Source organism: Tachypleus tridentatus, chromosome 13, assembly GCF_004210375.1.
Source record: "Tachypleus tridentatus isolate NWPU-2018 chromosome 13, ASM421037v1, whole genome shotgun sequence".
In the NCBI taxonomy this organism is placed as follows: Eukaryota; Metazoa; Arthropoda; class Merostomata; order Xiphosura; family Limulidae; genus Tachypleus; species Tachypleus tridentatus.
The window spans coordinates 27035402-27056075 of record NC_134837.1 but is presented as its reverse complement, the minus strand read 5'-3'; the positions used below and the strand labels follow the sequence as shown (position 1 = coordinate 27056075).

Below are 20674 nucleotides of genomic sequence, written 5' to 3'. Positions count from 1 at the left end.
ATTTAGCAGTGCAAGACTAGACAGTAGGCAGGTAGTCATCACCACCCACCACCAACTCTTGAGCTATTCTTTTACCAACGAATAGTGTGATTGGCCGTAACTTTATAGCGCCCCCACGGCTAAAAGAGCTAGCATGATTGGTGTGACTGGGATTCGAACCCGTGACCCTCAGATTATCAGTCGATTGCCTTAACTCACATGGCTATGCCGGGCTTGTTTGTACAGGATGAAGCATGAAGCTACACAATGAGCTATTGGTGCTCTACCAACATCGAATATCGAAACCCGGTTTGTAGCAGTGTGAATCCGAATATATAGCGCTGTGCTACTAGACAGATTATCTGCGCAACTGATTATAGTTTTGGAGAATTAAACACAAGTGATATGCTGAAACATTTTTTATGATAGAAACTGTTCAATTAATATTCAGAAATATCTGATTTCATTTTTCCAGCAGCTTCGTTTTTCTGCTTTATAATGTTGTTAGTATATATACATTAGTGATAATAATACAACTTAAACTTCGACTGGAAAGAATCCCTTTGTGTCGCTGTCATGGAAAATAATGGTAGTAACAATATGACTTAAATCCTCTGTTGAAAAAAAATCCCTTTGTGTTGAGGTCATATGACTTAAATCCTCTGTTGAAAAAAATCCCTTTGTGTTGAGGTCATAAGACTTAAATCCTCTGTTGAAAAAAAATCCCTTTGTGTTGAGGTCATATGACTTAAATCATCTGTTGAAAAAAAATCCCTTTGTGTTGAGGTCATATGACTTAAATCATCTGTTGAAAAAAAATCCCTTTGTGTTGAGGTCATATGACTTAAATCTTCTGTTGAAAAAAAATCCCTTTGTGTTGAGGTCACCGAAAATGTTGGTATTAGCATAGTTTTAAATTATGTTACTAGTAAATACGATACAGATCTCATGTTATAGTAAACGTAACTGAAAACAATTATTGTTGAGTACTTTTGTCAAGTCATTTCAAAACCGGAGATTCAAAGATATACATCTGAAAATAGAAAACGTTTTCAAATTATACGAATAAACAAACTGATCATGTGCGTTTCTGAGTAATAAGAAGTTGTCTTTTAATCATGATAAAACTCAAAAACTCAACGAGGGATTAACTTTACAATGAGAAGTCATTTGGAATTTCACTCCAAAATGTGAATGAAGTACAATGACGTATCACAGGAACGATAGTGTTACTTATCGTCTATAGAACTACAATCCACTGACGATAATAAATTTCCATATAATCCCTATTCCTTACCATTCAACACATGGACATAAACACTCGTCGGCCCAGCGTTTGAAGGACCGCACGTGTAGTTGCCACTGTCCGTCAGTTCAGCATCTTTAATATACAGTGTACTAATGGCAGTGTCGCCGCTGCCCTTCTCCACAGAGATCTTTCCACGTGCAGAATCATAGTTGATCATTCGTTGGTTGTGGTACCAAAAAACGAAGACAGGTGCCGCTGGACTGTTGCTTATTGTACAAGTCAAGTTGATAGAGCTCTTCGTCTTAACATAGCGGATAGCGTCCCCTTCTATTGTAGCCTCGGCCACTTTAAAATGAAAAAAAAACAAAACAACAACAACAAAAAACTGATTTTGAAAGTTTATATTTGATTTTACATGAAACGATTACACATATGCTACATATTACTTAATAATCGTTTACAATTTTTGCTTGCTTATTAACGCAAAAAGCAGAAACGACCGCTTATTCTTTATGCATAATAAACACGCTGCTATTATTATTGTTGTTTCCAGTCTTAGCTAACACTAACATCTTATCAATAAGATTCATTTCGCGGTAAATAAAAATCACGTATTTGTGTTTCAAGAAAAAAATTATAGCGTAACAATAGGATCAAAATAGTATATAAACAAACAAAGCCACAGTAACTAAACGTCCTTCAGTTATTGTTATATCCTGTACTTATCCTTTCCAAAAAGAGACTGTTTTACACATTTTACAAACATCCCTGTAAGTGTTATTAAAACCTCAAAGGACTTTTTCAAGATGAAATATACAATTGCGACATCATGGCAATCGTACATCATTAACCAATTCGTAAGTACCTGTTGTTTTCCGATTCCACAATGCGCCACCTCTCGGCACGAATTAAATTAAGTCTTAAATAGAACGAAGGAAACTAGTTCATCATTTACTTAGCTTCTTTGACGGGCAGTTAATGGCACATACTTCACTGTTCAGTAAAGGACAACTGAAAGCAGTGCACGTTGAAAGTTTTAACGACACCGAGTGTTAGCTCATAAGCAAATATCACTACAAGAAATATAAAAACACCTGAAACTTCCGATCCAGCTTTCTCACATTTGTTCACGATTTCCCCAAAAAAAAACTTTCTTTTTGCGTTTCTTTTCATCTTTCATAATTCTCATCAACTTGTCAAGCATTTAATAACACAAAAAAGGCCTGTTGTATACGAAAAAAACAAAACAAAAATTGAAGACCCTTTGTCTTTTTTTTATTGGAAACATAATAAAGAATTTTGCGTGAATGCGTGTATCGATATTACATTACACGACAAAAACGCTCTTATGAGTACACATTTCTGGTTGGTTTAAAAGACCTGACAAGTCAATCAACCAGTGATATTGTTTTGCTTGTACGCAAAGCCTCAGTAAGTAAAATTTTTAACGCTAAATTATCTGTCTTCCCGCACCCTTCCAACTTCTGTTGTTTTTTTTCTCTTCGCTTATGTCGTGTCTTTCAGAATTAGAAATATTATTCCAACAGTAGTTAGTGTGTCGGTATGCAGATCGAGGGTTCGAGCCGAAGTTCCATTGAACATGTTCCGCACTGTGAGCGCGTAATAAGAGTGGTAATTAATGCTGTTATTCGAAACAAAGAGCATGTCATGGTTTTTACAGCGGTAGACGTTGTAGACTAGTTGTCTTCCCTCTTGTCAGTAGTATAACATTAGGGACAGTTATAACTTGGCACTACTGATTTTTATCCTTCCTCTCGTCAGTAGTATAAAATTAGGGACAATTATAACTTGCTACTGCTAATTAGCTGCATTCCTTCTCGTCAGTATTATAACATTAAGAATGGCTATAACATGACCCATAAGAATCCCTGACATGACCCCTTAACCCGACGTGTACATGAGTCGTCCTTTGTACTGATGGTAGCAATGTCATGCTGGAACTTCTGCTTTAATGTTAAGCGTAAAACAAACAACTTGAACTCTCAACTTGATTATTACGCTTAGGTTAAATCAACTCGATTTTAACGTTAATATTTTTTTATTCGTCCAATGTTCTTTTCAGTTTAAAAATAACCCAGCAGATGAAGTTCATTAACATTCACCTGCACTCTAAAACTCTCTTAAAATATTATTTTCAGCGAGGATAATTTTCATCGATAAATTTAGATAGGTTGTTGTGAAACATTAATCTGCACACCATCTGTGTTCTGTCCACCACGGATATAGAAATACGATTTTTTTTTAACGTCGTAAGCACGAATACTGCCGCTGAGCCGCTAGAAACATATTCATTTTCATCTTATGTACTATTAAACCACAATTCTGTGAATTTGAAATACAAGACGGCTAATTAAATAAAGCAAGGCGTGGCTTACTTGCCAGGTTCAAAGAAATTCCGGTTAATGAAGTCTGGTTTGATTTACTTCGGTTACACATGTTTCAAATACAATATTAATCTTTTGTTGTGCTCAAACTTAGGCTAAAAGGACAGTGTAAAAGGCATTAAAAATACATTTTTCGATTACGATTTTAATATGCCTTTCATTGAAAAAAATATCAAATGTCAGATCTTGAATTTTAGTCTCTGATATTTTGAAATACAAGACTTTCTAACGAAGTTCTAAGTTTTTATCTATTTTTATATACATGACATAAAATAACATGAAATAACTAGAGGTGTGTTATATCCATACTTATACGTGTCTTTAGATCAACAAACTTGAAAAACAAATACAAGGTTAGTTTATCCTCTTTTCATAAAGCTATCTCTCTTCTCGCTTTCAGTATAATAAACAAGACTATCACTTACTAAACCTGTCAATAATATCAGTGAGCTTCAGGAAAAAAAAAACACTTTAGTAACGTCACCTCAAACTTTAATTAATTCATAAAATAGAATATTATAACATTATCTTTTATCTCAGTTACCTCATGAAATAGACTAGTAAAGCATTGCCTCTAACTTTAGTTACCTTATTAACTAGTCTGTTATAACACCTTTCACTTTAGTTACTTCATGAAAAAGACTATTTATAACACCAGTTTTTTTTCATTTTGCTACCAGTTTCCTATGATGGTTAGTTTAGTTTTAATACCATTAGCAACAAAAACTGTTTTTAAATAAAAACACCTATACACAATCGTCAAAATTCTAATTATTTGTTACCTGTGTTTTATATACGAAGGTCAGTAAGTTGTTACCATGTTTGAAACAGACAAATCCTCATTTTAAACATATTAAGAACATTATCACGAAATAGTTTGTTCTCACACATGAACCATATTTTTATCGCAATATTTATTTTTAACTATAAATAGAGCTTGTTATTTTCAATACTGCATGTTGTCTGACAGTATCGAAAATACTTTAAAAAAAGTATTCATTGTTACGTTTCGTATTATTGTCATGTAATGTAAATATGACGTATGAAAAGTTCGTTCTTACATGTTGTATTAGTGACCTAAATAATAAATTACATTGTTCGTAGCGTTCCTCGTGACAAGTTGTATTTTTGTATAGAGTCTAAACAATGAAGAAATGTATATTTATTATATTATGGTTTATTGCTATTTTAGAGTTTAAAGATCGTTTTGTATCCTGAACTACAAATAAAACATAAATGATATAGTATGAATAAAAATGCATCATGTTAGCTTCGAATTCGTTTGATTGGCTGGTTTGTTATTGGGCGCAGTTGTACAATGGACTATCAGTGTTCCACCAACCACGAATATGAAAGTACGATTTGTAACGTCTTAAACACCAAGACTTACCACTGAACCATTATAAAAAGTTGTTAAGCCTAAAACTGTTTCTTCATATTTTTGAAAATTAGATTTTTTTTTATTTTTGGTATTATTCAAACGTATTTATGTTTCGTATATTGTTCTATTATTTTCATTTGTGCCTCCTTTAATATTTTGTCTTCAGTTATATTTTAAAGTAGGTATATATAATCCATACAAAACTTAGAAAAGGGCATCAATGTGTTAGAAACTATCACAGTTTCTGTTGTTATTTAAGCCTAATGTAGTTTAATAACTGTGGAGCCTTTTCCATCATCTTACATGAATATAATATTAATCAGTTTTCAGGAATCACGTGAAAAGTGTAGTATTTAAACGATATGTGTCTTAAAATTCTTCAACTAGGATACCTTTAAAAGGGCGTTACAGTAGTGTAAATGAAAACCTATAGCATGCATTGTTGGATGCTGTATTTTTCTAGAGGACAATACGAAAATGTATTTGCTATTGTAAGATTTTTTATGACTGGTATGATATATAAAAGACTTGCAACATGCGTTATGTTGCATGCTCTGTTTATGTGCCGGACAGTTAACGACGTTAAATTATTTTGTTACGATCACATAGGAAATTACGTAGTGAACAAACTAATGGCAGACGATATTTCAGCAATAGCAAAAAAATGTGTTCAATAAATTCGTTCTTTCAAAACAGTATAATAACATTTAATCCCATAATTACGGGTATGCTATTATCGATTATCTTTTTCGTGTGTGATTTTAATGAGAACTTCTCCAGTGCTATCGCTGTGTGAACTTGTAAAGTGTTATTGATGTGTAAAATTGTCCAGAGCTACTTATATCTATTTTTACAGTGTTATTGACGTGTGTCTTTGTTCAGTGTTATTGATGTGTGTACTTATTCAGTGTTATTGGTTTGGTTTGGTTTGAATTTCCCGCAAAGCTACTCGAGGGCTATCTGCGCTTGCCGTCCCTAATTTGGCAGTGTTAGACTAGAGGAAAGACAGCTAGCTATCACCACCCACCGCCAACTCTTAAGCTACTCTTTTACCGACGAATAGTAGGATTGACCGTCACATTATAAGATCCTCCACGGCTGAAAGGGCGAGTATGTTTGGTGTGAAGGGGATTCGAACCCGCGACCATCAGATTACGAGTCGAGTGCCTTAACCACCTGGCCATGCCGAGCCTGCAGTATTATTAATGTGTGTACTTGTTCGGTGTTATTGATGTGTGAACTTGTAGAGTGCTACAGCATTCTGTTCATTTGTTCGATGTATCTTTAACCTGAGGTTGCTTATATCCCTATAATTTGTTCAGATTTCGGGAAAGCCATTAATTTCCATGTTAAAATTTTGTAGAGAAATATTAATAAGGAAAATAAAACTTTCTTGTTTGATAATACAGAAACACACTTTCAGCGAAATGAAAGCTGCGAGGCGATTTTTGTCTCTTTAATTTTGTCCGGTTCATGTCATTTTAATTATGTGACGTCAATCATGTTTTTCTTCCGTTATCGAAAGAAATGCCAATATCAAATACTAATTCTGTGTTCTTTAGGTTCCTGTATGTCACTTAGTTACCCAATATTATCGAGTAATGTTAAAAAATAAGATGGCTAATTTAGAGACAAATTCTGTTATCCTTAAAAACACCGTTTGTATGACACTCAAATATTACCCTACTTACCTAAAACCGTAAGGTTGTAATAGTGGCTGATTTTAGGATCAGAGCTAACCTGACACTCATATAGTCCGGCATCACTCAACTGAACGAACTTAATCTGTAAAACCCAGTCCTTTTCAGACTGGGTAAGGACGGCTTGGAAGCGGTCGTCGGTAATGTACGTGTCAGACCCAACTGTTAGAACGTGGAAGTCTTTTCTTCTAATCCAGGAGACCTAAAACGACAAATACGCTAATTTACAATTGGCCTTTTTAAAAACCGATTATTTTTCTTTCTTTCTTTCTTTTTCCTTTTTGCTAAGGAGTTTGAAATGAATGAAGAATAAATGACACAAAATATAACCGAAACTTTAACGAAAATAAAAGCTTCTCTGTGATTGGTTCAAACCCACTTATGTCAGCAAATAAGACAAGTTATGAGTAAAAAGTAGCAAATTAAGAAGTAAAAACGTAACAACTTGTAACAATATTCGAAATGGAAATAATGAATATATTTGTTAAAATATCTCCTCGTTACCTTTAAAAACAAAGCAGCTTTTAATATTTTTGTTGTTTTTCCATTCGAGAAACTTCTAACATAGTTTTTACTTTTGTTCACACCACAAGCCTAAGACTGTTTCGCCGAGAGACTTCTGAACACAGACTGTTTATAACGATCATTTATATTGGAATAATTTCATTGATATCACTCATTGACAATGTATCAGTTTAATTTTATATTTAATTTTTGTTTTTTGTTTCTCTGCTGTTGGTTGGGTGTGCTGTTTACCTTGTTGGTAAGTAACATCATTTGATTCTTTACACTTAGAACAATTTCTAATACTTCTACCTTTAAAGAGTTTAGGCTTAAGAACCACAACTTTCTCACTGAAAAAAAAAAAATTCCATCGTATATGTTCGGAAATAACAAGCGTCTCGTATTTTCAACCTTTAACATTTGAATTTAAAAGTTCACCGGAGTTTTACTACAGGGCCGCGTCCAAAGAGGATATATCAAAACAGAATTTGAATATTCTATTTTTTCTTTTACTTTCGTTTTACTTTCTACTTTCTTATACTATTTATCGATATTTCAAGGTGAAATATATATATATACAAATAAAACTAATCGGATATATTAAAATTCCTTTTCAATTCAAAAATATGGATTTTCTAAATAAATGCTGAAATACTTTCACGTACTCCCTAGTAGCATCTGATAATAAAACTGTTTGTTAAAGCACCCGTTAATAGCACTCAGTAAAAAGTGTTTATTAAAGCACTTCCGAGCAACACTTGGAAGGAAGTGTTTTATATAATAGTTTATGAAAAATTGCACTAACACTATGTAACAAAATTTTTACTTTTTCTTGTTCCTGGGCAGTAAATGTTATTTTCCTACTGTTTATGCCTAAAGTATGTGGAAAATACCTATTTTTCTCTTCAAACTGTGCTTTTGTGACCTGGGTAATGAAATTTTCAAATTCACCTATTTTCCAGAACATTCCAGGTAAATTCAGTGCTGAGTAGCTCATACAAAATTTTCTCAAACTTACCAGAATTTTCCAGAATGTTGTAGAACTTCAGTCCCCAAGATGGGCTCTGCTTCTGCCACAATATATCCGGTCTGTGCAAGGCACTGGAATTGCCTATAACCCGAACAAGTGATGCCTCTTCATTGATAGCTCATCCAGAAGCCTCAAAGCTGTGCTGCTCCATAACGGGAATAAGTATCCGTCTCTTCCCCTGGCTCATTTGGTGCACCTCAAAGAGGAATACATCAGCGTCAAGACCTTGCTAGAAGCCTTGAAATATGATGAGTATAGCTGGGAGGTTATCGGAGACTTCAAAATGGTGGCATCCCTGATGGGTTTCCAAGGAAGCTTTACCAAGTTTCCCTGTTATCTTTGTCTTTGGGACAGCAGGGACGCCGGAGCGTACTACAACAGGAAGCACTGGCTACAACTAACCGAGTTCTCGGTGTGGAGGCACAATGTGAGGTGTGAGCCACTAGTGGACCTCCAGAAGGTGTTGTTCCCACCATTGCACACAAAATTGAGTCTTATGAAACAATTTGTCACAGCTCTTGATAAGGAGTCTGCAGTCTCAAGTACCTTCGAGACTTCTTCCCTAAGCTGTCTGAGGCAAAGGTCAAAGCTGATGTCTTCGTTGAACCACAAATAAAGAAGATCCTGGAGTGCAAAGAATTCCCCAAGAAGCTCAGTAGGAAAGAAAAAAGCTTGGGGCAGCTTTGTCGTAGTGGTTCGGGGCAATCACAAGACCGAAAATTATGTAGAACTGGTTGAGGCTCTGTTGAAGAACTATGGCAAAATGGGCCGCAGGATGTCCCTGAAAGTCCATATCTTTGACGCTCATCTTGATAAATTCAATGAGAACATTGGTGCATACACAGAGGAGCAATGCGAGCGCTTCCACCAAGATATACTGGACTTTGAATGCCGTTACCAAAAAGCGTATAACGAAAACATGATGGGAGACTATATTTGGGGGCTGATACGTGAAAGTGATTTACATTACAGCCGCAAATCTAAAAAAAAAAAACTATTCACTTCTAAATATTTAGTTTATTTCTGTATAACTTCAAAATAAATACATGTAAATCTTGATTCATATGTTGTTTTATTCAGACCTTATGTAAATGAAAATGTGCAAATGTACCCGTTTTTACATAGAAAATAGTTAATTTCTAAATTTCATTACCCACGTCACAAAAGCAAAGTTTGAAGAGAATAATGGCCATTTTCTGTACTTTTACAACATAAACAATGAAGAAGTAGCACATACTATCCAGGAACAATATTTGTGTTACATAGGGTGATTAATAAATTAATTGGAAGTGTAGCCGTAGCTCCATAATATATTAAGTTTGTATCCTTCAAATTCCAATCCACACAAAGTAAAACATGTAAATCTTTACCTTTGTATTCTATTTCTATTCACCAAAAATGAACAATAAGGAAAAGCGACAAGTATCATTAAGTAAATAACAGGATCAAATTTTGATGAACTGTTAACATATAAACAGATGAACCGTAGCTGCAATACCTGATGAAAACTGCATTTTCTTTATTCTACTATTATATTGAATTAACGAACACGAGTGTCTTTAGTCGTATCGAGGTATGTTTTATGAAAATGTTATCAATTAGCAATAGGTAGTTACTTGTCTTTAGTCGTATCGAGGTATGTTTTATGAAATTGTTATCAATTAGCAATAGGTAGTTACTTGTCTTTAGTCGTATCGAGGTATGTTTTATGAAATTGTTATCAATTAGCAATAGGTAGTTACTTGTCTTTAGTCGTATCGAGGTATGTTTTATGAAAATGTTATCAATTAGCAATAGGTAGTTACTTGTCTTTAGTCGTATCGAGGTATGTTTTATGAAAATGTTATCAATTAGCAATAGGTAGTTACTTGTCTTTAGTCGTATCGAGGTATGTTTTATGAAAATGTTATCAATTAGCAATAGGTAGTTACTTGTCTTTAGTCGTATCGAGGTATGTTTTATGAAATTGTTATCAATTAGCAATAGGTAGTTACTTGTCTTTAGTCGTATCGAGGTATGTTTTATGAAATTGTTATCAATTAGCAATAGGTAGTTACTTGTCTTTAGTCGTATCGAGGTATGTTTTATGAAAATGTTATCAATTAGCAATAGGTAGTTACTTGTCTTTAGTCGTATCGAGGTATGTTTTATGAAATTGTTATCAATTAGCAATAGGTAGTTACTTGTCTTTAGTCGTATCGAGGTATGTTTTATGAAAATGTTATCAATTAGCAATAGGTAGTTACTTGTCTTTAGTCGTATCGAGGTATGTTTTATGAAATTGTTATCAATTAGCAATAGGTAGTTACTTGTCTTTAGTCGTATCGAGGTATGTTTTATGAAATTGTTATCAATTAGCAATAGGTAGTTACTTGTCTTTAGTCGTATCGAGGTATGTTTTATGAAAATGTTATCAATTAGCAATAGGTAGTTACTTGTCTTTAGTCGTATCGAGGTATGTTTTATGAAAATGTTATCAATTAGCAATAGGTAGTTACTTGTCTTTAGTCGTATCGAGGTATGTTTTATGAAAATGTTATCAATTAGCAATAGGTAGTTACATTATTTTAGATTAATGACTGAGAATTTTCTAAAAATAAAGTAATTATTCATAAAGGCAGTTTCTGTAATTTATTTTTATCTATTAATGTTTCAGTATATGTATACTTGTTTTGATAGACACCTTTAACAAAAAAATTTAAACAGATTATGCAGTACTAATACCAGTAAACTGTTTGTGATACAAGGCACTAAAGTTGTGACACGAATAGTTGTTTAACATCAATCTCAAAATTAGCTTTCGTCTCATTTCACTACAAATATACTTACCAAAATATGACTCTTGGAAGACACGCTGAAACCAGTGTTAATTATAATAAACTTTAGTCGTTTTTTGGCTTGATTTTTTTTTTAACGAGCAAAGAGTGGCCAAGTGATTAGCGTACCGAAACTGTGAATCCAGTTATTAAATATCTGCATCCCCTTATCGCAAAATTATGCGCCGCACTTCGAGACCATGGGTCCATTTCCACCAATAATTCAGAGTACAGTATTCAAGAGTTAATGACAGGTACTAATCACTCTTCTCTAGTGTATCATTTCAAAATTAGGGTTAGCTATACACGGATAACATTTGTGTATATAGCTTTGAGCAAAATGTCCACACAAAATGAGCAAACTTTTTTATTTCATTTCTTATTATTTATTTCTCTGTTTTGAAATTTTCGCAAAGCCACGCGAGGACTATCTGCACTCGCCGTCCCTAATTTAGCAGTGCAAGACTAGAGGGAAGGCATCTACTCTTTTACCAACGGATAGTGGGATTGACCGTATATATATAACGCCACCACAGCTGAAAGGGCAAGCATGTTTGGTGTGACTCTGATTCGAACTCGCGAATCTCAGATTGCGAGTCGAGTGCCAAGACCACCTGGCCATGCTGGGTCTCATTTTTGTATGACTGTGAAATAACAACAAAAGCATTCTATACGCAGAAACTGATTTCTCAAGATACAATAATAGATACAGATTATATTTGACGAAAATAAAGGTTCTAAGAGTCAGAAAGGTTATTTTTGCGGAAATGTGCGAGATTTTTACGGTAAATGTATCGATCTGTTCAATCTTTATATGATATAATTCATAAAGTATAACCAACACCTCGATACACGAAGTATTCCTTGACTAGAAATAGCCAAGATTGTCCACACTTACTAAACATATCCTACAAAATTAATAAACAGACGAAAGACTTCGTTAAGAATTCCGGGTAAGTAGAAATAGTGGAACAAATTGAAATTCTGTAAGAGTTTTCTTGCGATACATGTAGTGATGCGAGGAGACAAACAGTGATTCAGTGCTTACTCTGATTGTATTTTTTTTAAACGTTAGCCCCTGCTCGGAATCTTAAGTAGGATAAAGTTGGTAGGCTTTGGATATAAGGTCTACTGTTTCCGCTTTTCTTCTGAATCCATATCTTTCCAAGACTACCTTCGTAGAAGAAGAAAAAATATTGCTGAACAGTTGGATCGGCTAACTGCATGCTTCAAAGAAATTGCTGTGAGTAACTTGTAAGCTAAATTTCTTGAAGTTAGAACATTTCACGTCTCAAAAACTATCAACTGACGTTAGTCAGTTACTGTTCATGTTTTGTTGTTTTATTCCTTTCGTTTGTTACTTAAATACAAGTCCTCTGAGGTCCAGCGATAAGTCTGCGGGCTTACAATACTAAAATTTGTAGTTCGATTCCCGAGAGGAAAAGAGTGAAAAGCCAAATGTGACTTTGTTTTAAAACAAAGAAATAATGCTGTCACAAAAGTAAAAATAATTCTAAACACTTGGTATTTACTTATCTCATTCTTTATAGCATATTTCACAAATTAGAAAATAAATAATTCGTAACTTGTACAATGCCATAACCAATAAATTAATGATAAATATATTTTGTTCTCTACAGCTGTCTAAATATATTATCTTGCTTTGTTTATATACGTTCACTAAGGTTTGTCTAGTGCTTGAAACTGACAACCAGGGTACATGTGTTCCGCAGGTAGGACATACACTGATATTTTTATTTCATTAATTTGATTAATAGTTTTGGTTAGAATGTTTAATATGTCTAATTGTCTTGTTTTAATTATTGTTTTTGCTATTATTCTTATATTTCATAGACCATTTTATACTGCTAACTTCATATATAGAAATTTAACTAACCAAAATCTCTTAAGCCGGTGAGCCTTGTGAGATATTGTTGGGCTTATATCCGAAAATATTACTAACAGGATAGATAATAGATTGATGAGATAATGCATTACAATATTTATAAGCAAGAATATGATAAAATATATCTGGTTAGCTGTACTCATTTCAAAGTTGAGTTTTAGTGTTCTTCTGAATATGCTGCTTGCTCTGATTAGGATATTTACTTTGCATATCAATAGTAAGGGACGTTCTCTCCAATTAACACAAACCTAGAGACGAGAGAAGTTTTACCGAGAAAATGTTAACCGTATGAGCTTCGTGTGTAGCAGATAAGTATGGGATAAAACGCACGCTCTTAAACCTCAGGCACAGGCTAGATATGCATATGGTGTATGGCATATGATGTATAATGCCAGTTCTTAAACCTCGTGTAGGAGCTAGGAATGATATATAGTACCAGTTTTTAAACCTCGTGTAGGAGCCAGGAATGATATATAGTCCTAGGTCTTAAACCTCGTGTAGGAGCTAGGTATGATGTATAATACCAGTTCTTAAACCTCGTGTAGAAGCTAGAACTGGTATTATATATTACTAACACGAGGTTTAAGAACTAAATGATATATAATACCAGTTTTTAAACCTCGTGTATGAGCTAGAAATGATATATAATACCAGTTCTTAAACCTCGTATAGGAGCTAGAAATGATATATAATACCAGTTCTTAAACCTCGAATAGGAGCTAGGTGTTGCTTATAATATCCACTCCATCTCTTCTTAAATTCCTAAATACAGTTGAACCTGAGCTGGCACTAGTTTATGGTATATATAATTCTTGTACATGTGATGCATGAGTGGATATTAAGATAAAACGACACCTGTCTATTCCAAATTTTGTTTACTATAAAAGTAAATATTTTATATTCAAGCACGTTGTTATTCTCTACAATTAATTATCTCTAATTAATCATCTCTACATCACCATGGCATCCTTCAGAAAGTAGTAAACTTCGAAAGAATTAACTTATGTGAAACAGGCATGAATTTTATATACAAAAGCATATCAACACCACGTGTCGTCCAGTTACAATGCATCTCTAAATGTCTATATATGAAAGCAGCATATTATAATTACCAAGATATCTTTACATCTTTAATAAAGTACTCGAGCAAAGGTTGTTTATATTTTTTATCTATTTTATATATATATATATATAATACAACATTTACGTTACGTGTTGATGAAATTTTCTATATCTTTCCGATACGCGAATATTTGAAATATTTTCGACATTACATTCAGAGCTCTAAACAAAAATATGATTTATATTACAGCCATTATCTAAACGTACCCTACCTATCCAGTGAAGGTTCAGTATTTCTCAGCAGGTATAACGTTTTAAGCTGTGCTCCAACCAAAATAAGCACTGCTTTCGTAACGTTGAACCTGAAGGTTTTCAAGAACTATTCGTAATAACAGGAGAAACTAAGTATGTCAGAGAAGCCTGTAATATAAACATGGTAGTGTATACTCTCTTTTTCTCTCCCGTTAAGTTCTTTCGGTTTACTCTTTTTTGTCTAATAAACTTGAAAATCAAAAGAAATTACTTTAAATGTACAAAAAAATCAAAACATTGTTAAACAAAATTTATGCGAAGGAATTTAAAACTTTAATTGAACTTTACAATGATATGTTTGATTTTTAAACCAAACATTTTTTAAGTTAATTAGCAATGTAAAAATTCTACTTCAGTTATAAATACAGATAAAAATGTGTTCTCAATCAGGTATTAAACGTAACTGAAATAATCTACTGTGAACGCAAGTAAAATATTTTAAAAACCCGGTTGTTAATTAAAGAAAACCTTTGGCTGAGTGATTTCAATTACGCTTTTATTTTACTACCGCTCGTAGAGTGTAGATTTGAGTTTGTTTTGAATTTCGCGCAAAGCTACACGAGGGCTATCTGCGCTAACTATCCCTAATTTAGTTGTGTAAGCCTAGAAGGAAGGCAGTTAGTCATCACCACCCACCTCCAACTCTTGGGCTACTCTTTTACCAACAAATAGTGGGATTGACCGTAACATTATAACGCCCCCACGGCTGAAAGAACGAGAACGTGTGGTGCGACGGGAATTCGAACCTGCAACTCTCGGATTACGAACTGAATGTCTTTGCCACTCGGCTAAAATATAGAACTCACTACACCACACTTTCTAATTACGGATACTACAGAACTCAGTACACCACACTTCCTAATTACTGATACTACAGAACTCAGTACACCACACTTCCTAATTACTGATACTACAGAACTCAGTACACCTTCTTACTAATTACGGATACTTCAGAACTTAGTACACCACACTTCCTAATTACTGATACTACAGAACTCAGTACATCACACCTCCTAATTACGGATACTACAGAACTCAGTACACCATACATCCTAATTACTGATACTACAGAACTCAGTACACCATACATCCTAATTACGGATACTACAGAACTCAGTACACCACACTTCCTAATTACTGATACTACAGAACTCAGTACACCACACTTCCTAATTACGGATACTACAGAACTCAGTACACCATACATCCTAATTACGGATACTACAGAACTCAGTACACCACACTTCCTAATTACGGATACTACAGAACTCAGTACACCACACTTCCTAATTACGGATACTACAGAACTCAGTACACCATACATCCTAATTACTGATACTACAGAACTCAGTACACCACACTTCCTAATTACTGATACTACAGAACTCAGTACACCTTCTTACTAATTACGGATACTTCAGAACTCAGTACACCACACTTTCTAATTACGGATACTACAGAACTCAGTACACCACACTTCCTAATTACTGATACTACAGAACTCAGTACACCACACTTCCTAATTACTGATACTACAGAACTCAGTACACCTTCTTACTAATTACGGATACTACAGAACTCAGTACACCACACTTCCTAATTACGGATACTACAGAACTCAGTACACCACACATCCTAATTACGGATACTACAGAACTCAGTACACCACACTTCCTAATTACTGATACTACAGAACTCAGTACACCACACTTCCTAATTACGGATTCTTAAACCTTTATTGCATATAGCAATGAAATCATATGAAATAATACATTCAATATTATACAATTTTTTACATTTAAGTAAAATATTTCATGAAACTCGATATGAAAATAAGTCCAAAAAACGTACAATTTCGGAATTCGATTCTCTATGGTGGGCAGAGCGCAAATACTCTAATGCATTTGTGAGGAGAAATACGCCCACAACATAGAAGGGAATTTAGAATTGTTTCTTTATTCTGCCATTATGCACAAAACTACACAAAGGGCTACCTGTGCTCTGTCCAAAACAGGTATCGAAACCTGATTTCTAGCAGTATAAGTCCGCAGACTTTCCACTGTGCCACTAGAGGAGGAAGGAAGTTCGAAAGAAACTATATGATATATATTACCAACCAATAACGAATTTCACAAAATTGAGATATACTGTAAGCACTAATAACGAAATTCATACAATGACTTTTATACAATTCCTTTAGAACGTTCAACATATCCTGGAGTATCAGCATTGGGTTTTTACCTGAATATATAAGAGAGCACGATGTTTGATTTTGTCGAAGTAAGTATCGTCAAGCACAGTTCCAGAGAAGCTATCTTTAAGAAAAATGTCGTTTCGTTTCTCCGTGATTCCCAGCGAACATCGAAGTTATTTCTTTTCCGTGAACTTAGGTTTCTGGATCAAATAACGAACTGCGTAAACACCATCATTACGGTCACCCTGGAGAGAAGTGATAAGATTTCGATCACCGAATCCGCTCGTGAAAACCGATGCTTTCTGAAATGACAGAACTATTTTTATGGGGATGGGGGGTAATAATAAAATAAAACAGAGTTGGATGTAGCACGTGCACTAAAGTGTGAAGCGTAAGGCAATTTCGTTGCTTCATGTTCTGATAAATTACAACACCTGAAAGTTCCGACTGTTTATAAAACTTATTAGGCAGATACATATAATAAGCATCAGACTGGATTACTGAAAGCATTTCTGTCGCAATAACTTGTATTTCAGTTCCTGATGTGATTTGCGAATTCCTAGTAAAATTCACAACTTTTTCAAAAAACAAATCCATCAGCTCACCACGTAGTTCAGTAAAACTAGTGCCGTATTATAGTTTGGTATGCGATTAAAATTTACAACTTTTACAAAAACAAATCTATCAGTTCACCACGTACGTCCGGTAAAACTAGTGCCGTATTATAGTTTGGTATGCAAATTCCAAGTAAAATTTACAAGTTTTTCAAAAACAAATATCTGTGAGCTCACCACGTACGTCCGGCAAAACTAGTGCCGTATTATAGTTTGGTAAATCTTAAAGAAGTAGCTGTTTTATATTTTTAAAAAAATAAATTCAGTAAATAAAAGCAAAATCGCGTGGAACAATTTATTTCCAAGATAGTTTTCTCTAAAACAGGAACAAAAAGGTTCAGTATCGACATTAATGCCAATACATCTTTCTAACCATAGAACGTTCTTGACGGCAGATTATAGCACCATCAGATGGCTAGTCATGATCAACAGATATGAATTCACCAAAGTGATTATAATGTTGATTATTTTCAATGTTGCGGCCATTATACGTTCAGTGTTTCTTCGTCATAAACAGTTAATTTTCAACCATGACAACTAGAGGATTAACTGCGTTCAGTGTTGTGGCCGGCGAAGTGTCTGAGGTTCACGTTTTGGAACATATGCAAAAACTGATGTGGATAGACAAATTCTTGTTGACACATTTTGTAAAACCTTTGTGATTCAGCGGTTTCACCTGGCGACAAGAGTATTTAAAGCTGACACTATTCCCAATAAATTTTATTTTATTTTAGGATTTGTTTCAAGATACTGAAGCAGTCATGAATATATATATTTTGCTTATAAGCATTGTACACAATTCTGCATATGGATAAGCCCTGACGGCACTTTCATACCGGATTATGTTATACGAAAACCGAAAATGATAAAGACCCCTGTGAGTCATCATGGTTAAGCCTACTTGGTGATAATTTTAAAATAATTGTTAATATATTTTATTTTTCCAATTGCAGATGAAGCAGTTGTCGTGGCATTGATCATTGAGGAACTAGGATCATAGGTGCAAAAAAAAAGTAAAATTGGCACTTTAAAAGAACACCCACTTCTGATTTTTTATTATTATAAACCCTTTTGTGTATTTGTGTGTTCTATAATAAAAGCACTGTATTGGCCACATACATCTGTGTATTGCAGCTTAGTACTAATATGATATATAGAACCTAAACGTGTATTTACTTAAGTACATTTAATTGAACATGGACACTTGAAATAAAACAAAAGTTCCGTGATTTTTGTTATCATTCCAGTATCTGCTCATATTTGAAGATTTTTCACAAAAATAAACTATTATTTTCAGCAAAGCTTTCGTAGCTTTTTATCCTTTCTGAAAGGATAATAGTTCTAATGATTTAATTCAGAATAAAAAAATATCTATTAGATCCCAATGTTATAGCTGTTTTAATGTATGCAAGGAAGGTGACTCACCGCCTGATGAGAGTGGCGCCACCTGCCATCGGGTGAGTGTTGTCAAGTAGATTTATGCGAAGAATTAGCTTGCTTATGGAACATCCAACTATATTTAAGTGCTCGTAAGCCCATACACATATTATATAAGAAGTGTGTTTGTTTGATTTCTTTTATTTTGAATTTACGCAAAACTACACAAAGGCTATCTGCGCCAGCCGTCTCTAATTTATCAGTGTAAGACTAGAGAGAAGGCAGGTAGTCATCATCACCAGCCATCAACTCTTGGGCTACTCTTTTACCAGCAGATAGTGGGATTGACCGTAACACTATATCGCCCCCACGACTGAAAGAGGGAGCATGTTCGGTGTGACAGGGATTTAAACTCGCGACCCTCGGATTACGGTTCAAGTAGTCGAGAGCCCTAACCATTTGGCTATGTCGAACCATTATATGAACTATGTAGATATGTTCACCACTTCACGTTTATACATAGGTTTTCCCTCTATGTTTAAGACTGTTGTAGACTGAAGGCGAACTATATCTTAATTATGTTAAGTGTAGTAAGATATTAAACAGAATACACAATATATGACACTTATGAGATGATTAGTTCAATACCAGCACCAAACATTATTTTTTCCTCTCTTTATTATAAAGTATTTTATTTCATAATTTGGTTTTGTAATTAGTTATAGCAATTTCAGCCGATTTTACAATCTACGCATGTTTTATTTAAAGTTGTTGTTTTGAACTAAGCACAAAGCTACACAATGGGTTATCTGTGCTCTGCCCTTCTCCGGTATCGAAACCCGGTTTTTAGCGTTTAAGTCCGCAGATATACTGCTGAGACACTGGGGGCGCTTTATTTAAAGTGAAATGTGTTACAACAATGTAACCTCAGATAGAAGAGACTGATTTTGTATTTAAGACGAAATAGGCGACAACAATATGAGTTATTGTGTCACAATAAGAGTACAACAGAACTGAATCTGTCACGTGCTTCATGGGTCACTAGAAGAGTCCAGCAGTGTTGAGTCTGGCACATTTGAGACAAGTTCGGTGGTTCTGTCGATCATCGTCCGTTACGTCATCTTACTAGAAGACAAACGTGTTAATAAGAAATTTAGCCTCCAACTACTGGACCTTCTGGAAGTCTAGGAATAATGGACTGGTGACTTCAGTGATGTCGAGAAACCTGACGATGACCGAAGAAGGTCGAAACGTTGTTCGCTCCTCTACGCAAAATATTTTCTCAACCCAACGAGCCGTTTTTACATATATATTGGACTAGTGACTTCTTTCTTAGAAGAACGTGATCTATATTTGTTTGTCATGAAACACCGTATCGAATACAGCTTTTCGGTATAGCTCGGTTTTATCCTTTGAGTGATGTATGAAATTTCATTTCACCAAAATCAGTAGTTGTGGTCATTGATTTTTCCACTCAATGTAAAATATCACTGATAAACGTATTATTAGCATCATTCAGTGAAGAAGATTGGCATCATTACTAGTCTAGCCTCTTCGGCCAGTTATTCCACGGTCTAAGACGTGTTTCTAAACTTCTAATCACTGTGGTCCTTGATATATCAGGCTTGAGAAACGCCTCTTCACTTTGAGAAATTTCAGCTACCGAGGCAGCGAAGTCTTCACCAGTAAGGAATTATCTAGGTTCTTCTGGTGACACACAAACTCTGTGTTCTGGAAATCGTTACGTCGTCACTTGATTGCACTGTTAGATTAAACCTATGCATAAGAGACGCGCCGGATTTAATTTTCCACTAAAAACAACAGCCGAATTCAGTGTATTACACAACAGTTTGAGTTTCCGCTCAGAGATTGCTACTTCATCACTGCGTGTATCCTAAGTGAAGTTAAAAAGCTTCACATCAACATATGATTCATTAACATTAAACGATTTACGGACGGAAAATCTTAGTTATCTTGCAACTTTTTACAGTTGTGCGTTATTTTACGCGGTTTAGCCAATTGTATTCTGTAGAACTGAGAGCAGATGACTGGCTTAAAATTTAGAGGAACATGTTTAAAATGATTCTATTTGATGATATTAATAATTCGTTGTCATATTATTTAAATTGTTTGTGTATTTGTGTC

General features: G+C 34.4%; 1 protein-coding gene across 1 annotated transcript in view; it reads right to left on the bottom strand.

Annotated features, from left to right (window-relative positions):
• The window catches only part of LOC143238937 (zwei Ig domain protein zig-8-like), a 143945-nt gene that overhangs the window by 8418 nt on the left and 114853 nt on the right, over positions 1–20674 (bottom strand). The window contains exons 3-4 of the mRNA XM_076479593.1: positions 6706–6916; positions 1277–1573 (exon numbers count right to left, since the gene is read on the bottom strand). Coding sequence (XP_076335708.1) covers positions 1277–1573; positions 6706–6916 — 508 coding nt within the window. The remainder of the gene's footprint in view (positions 1–1276; positions 1574–6705; positions 6917–20674) is intronic.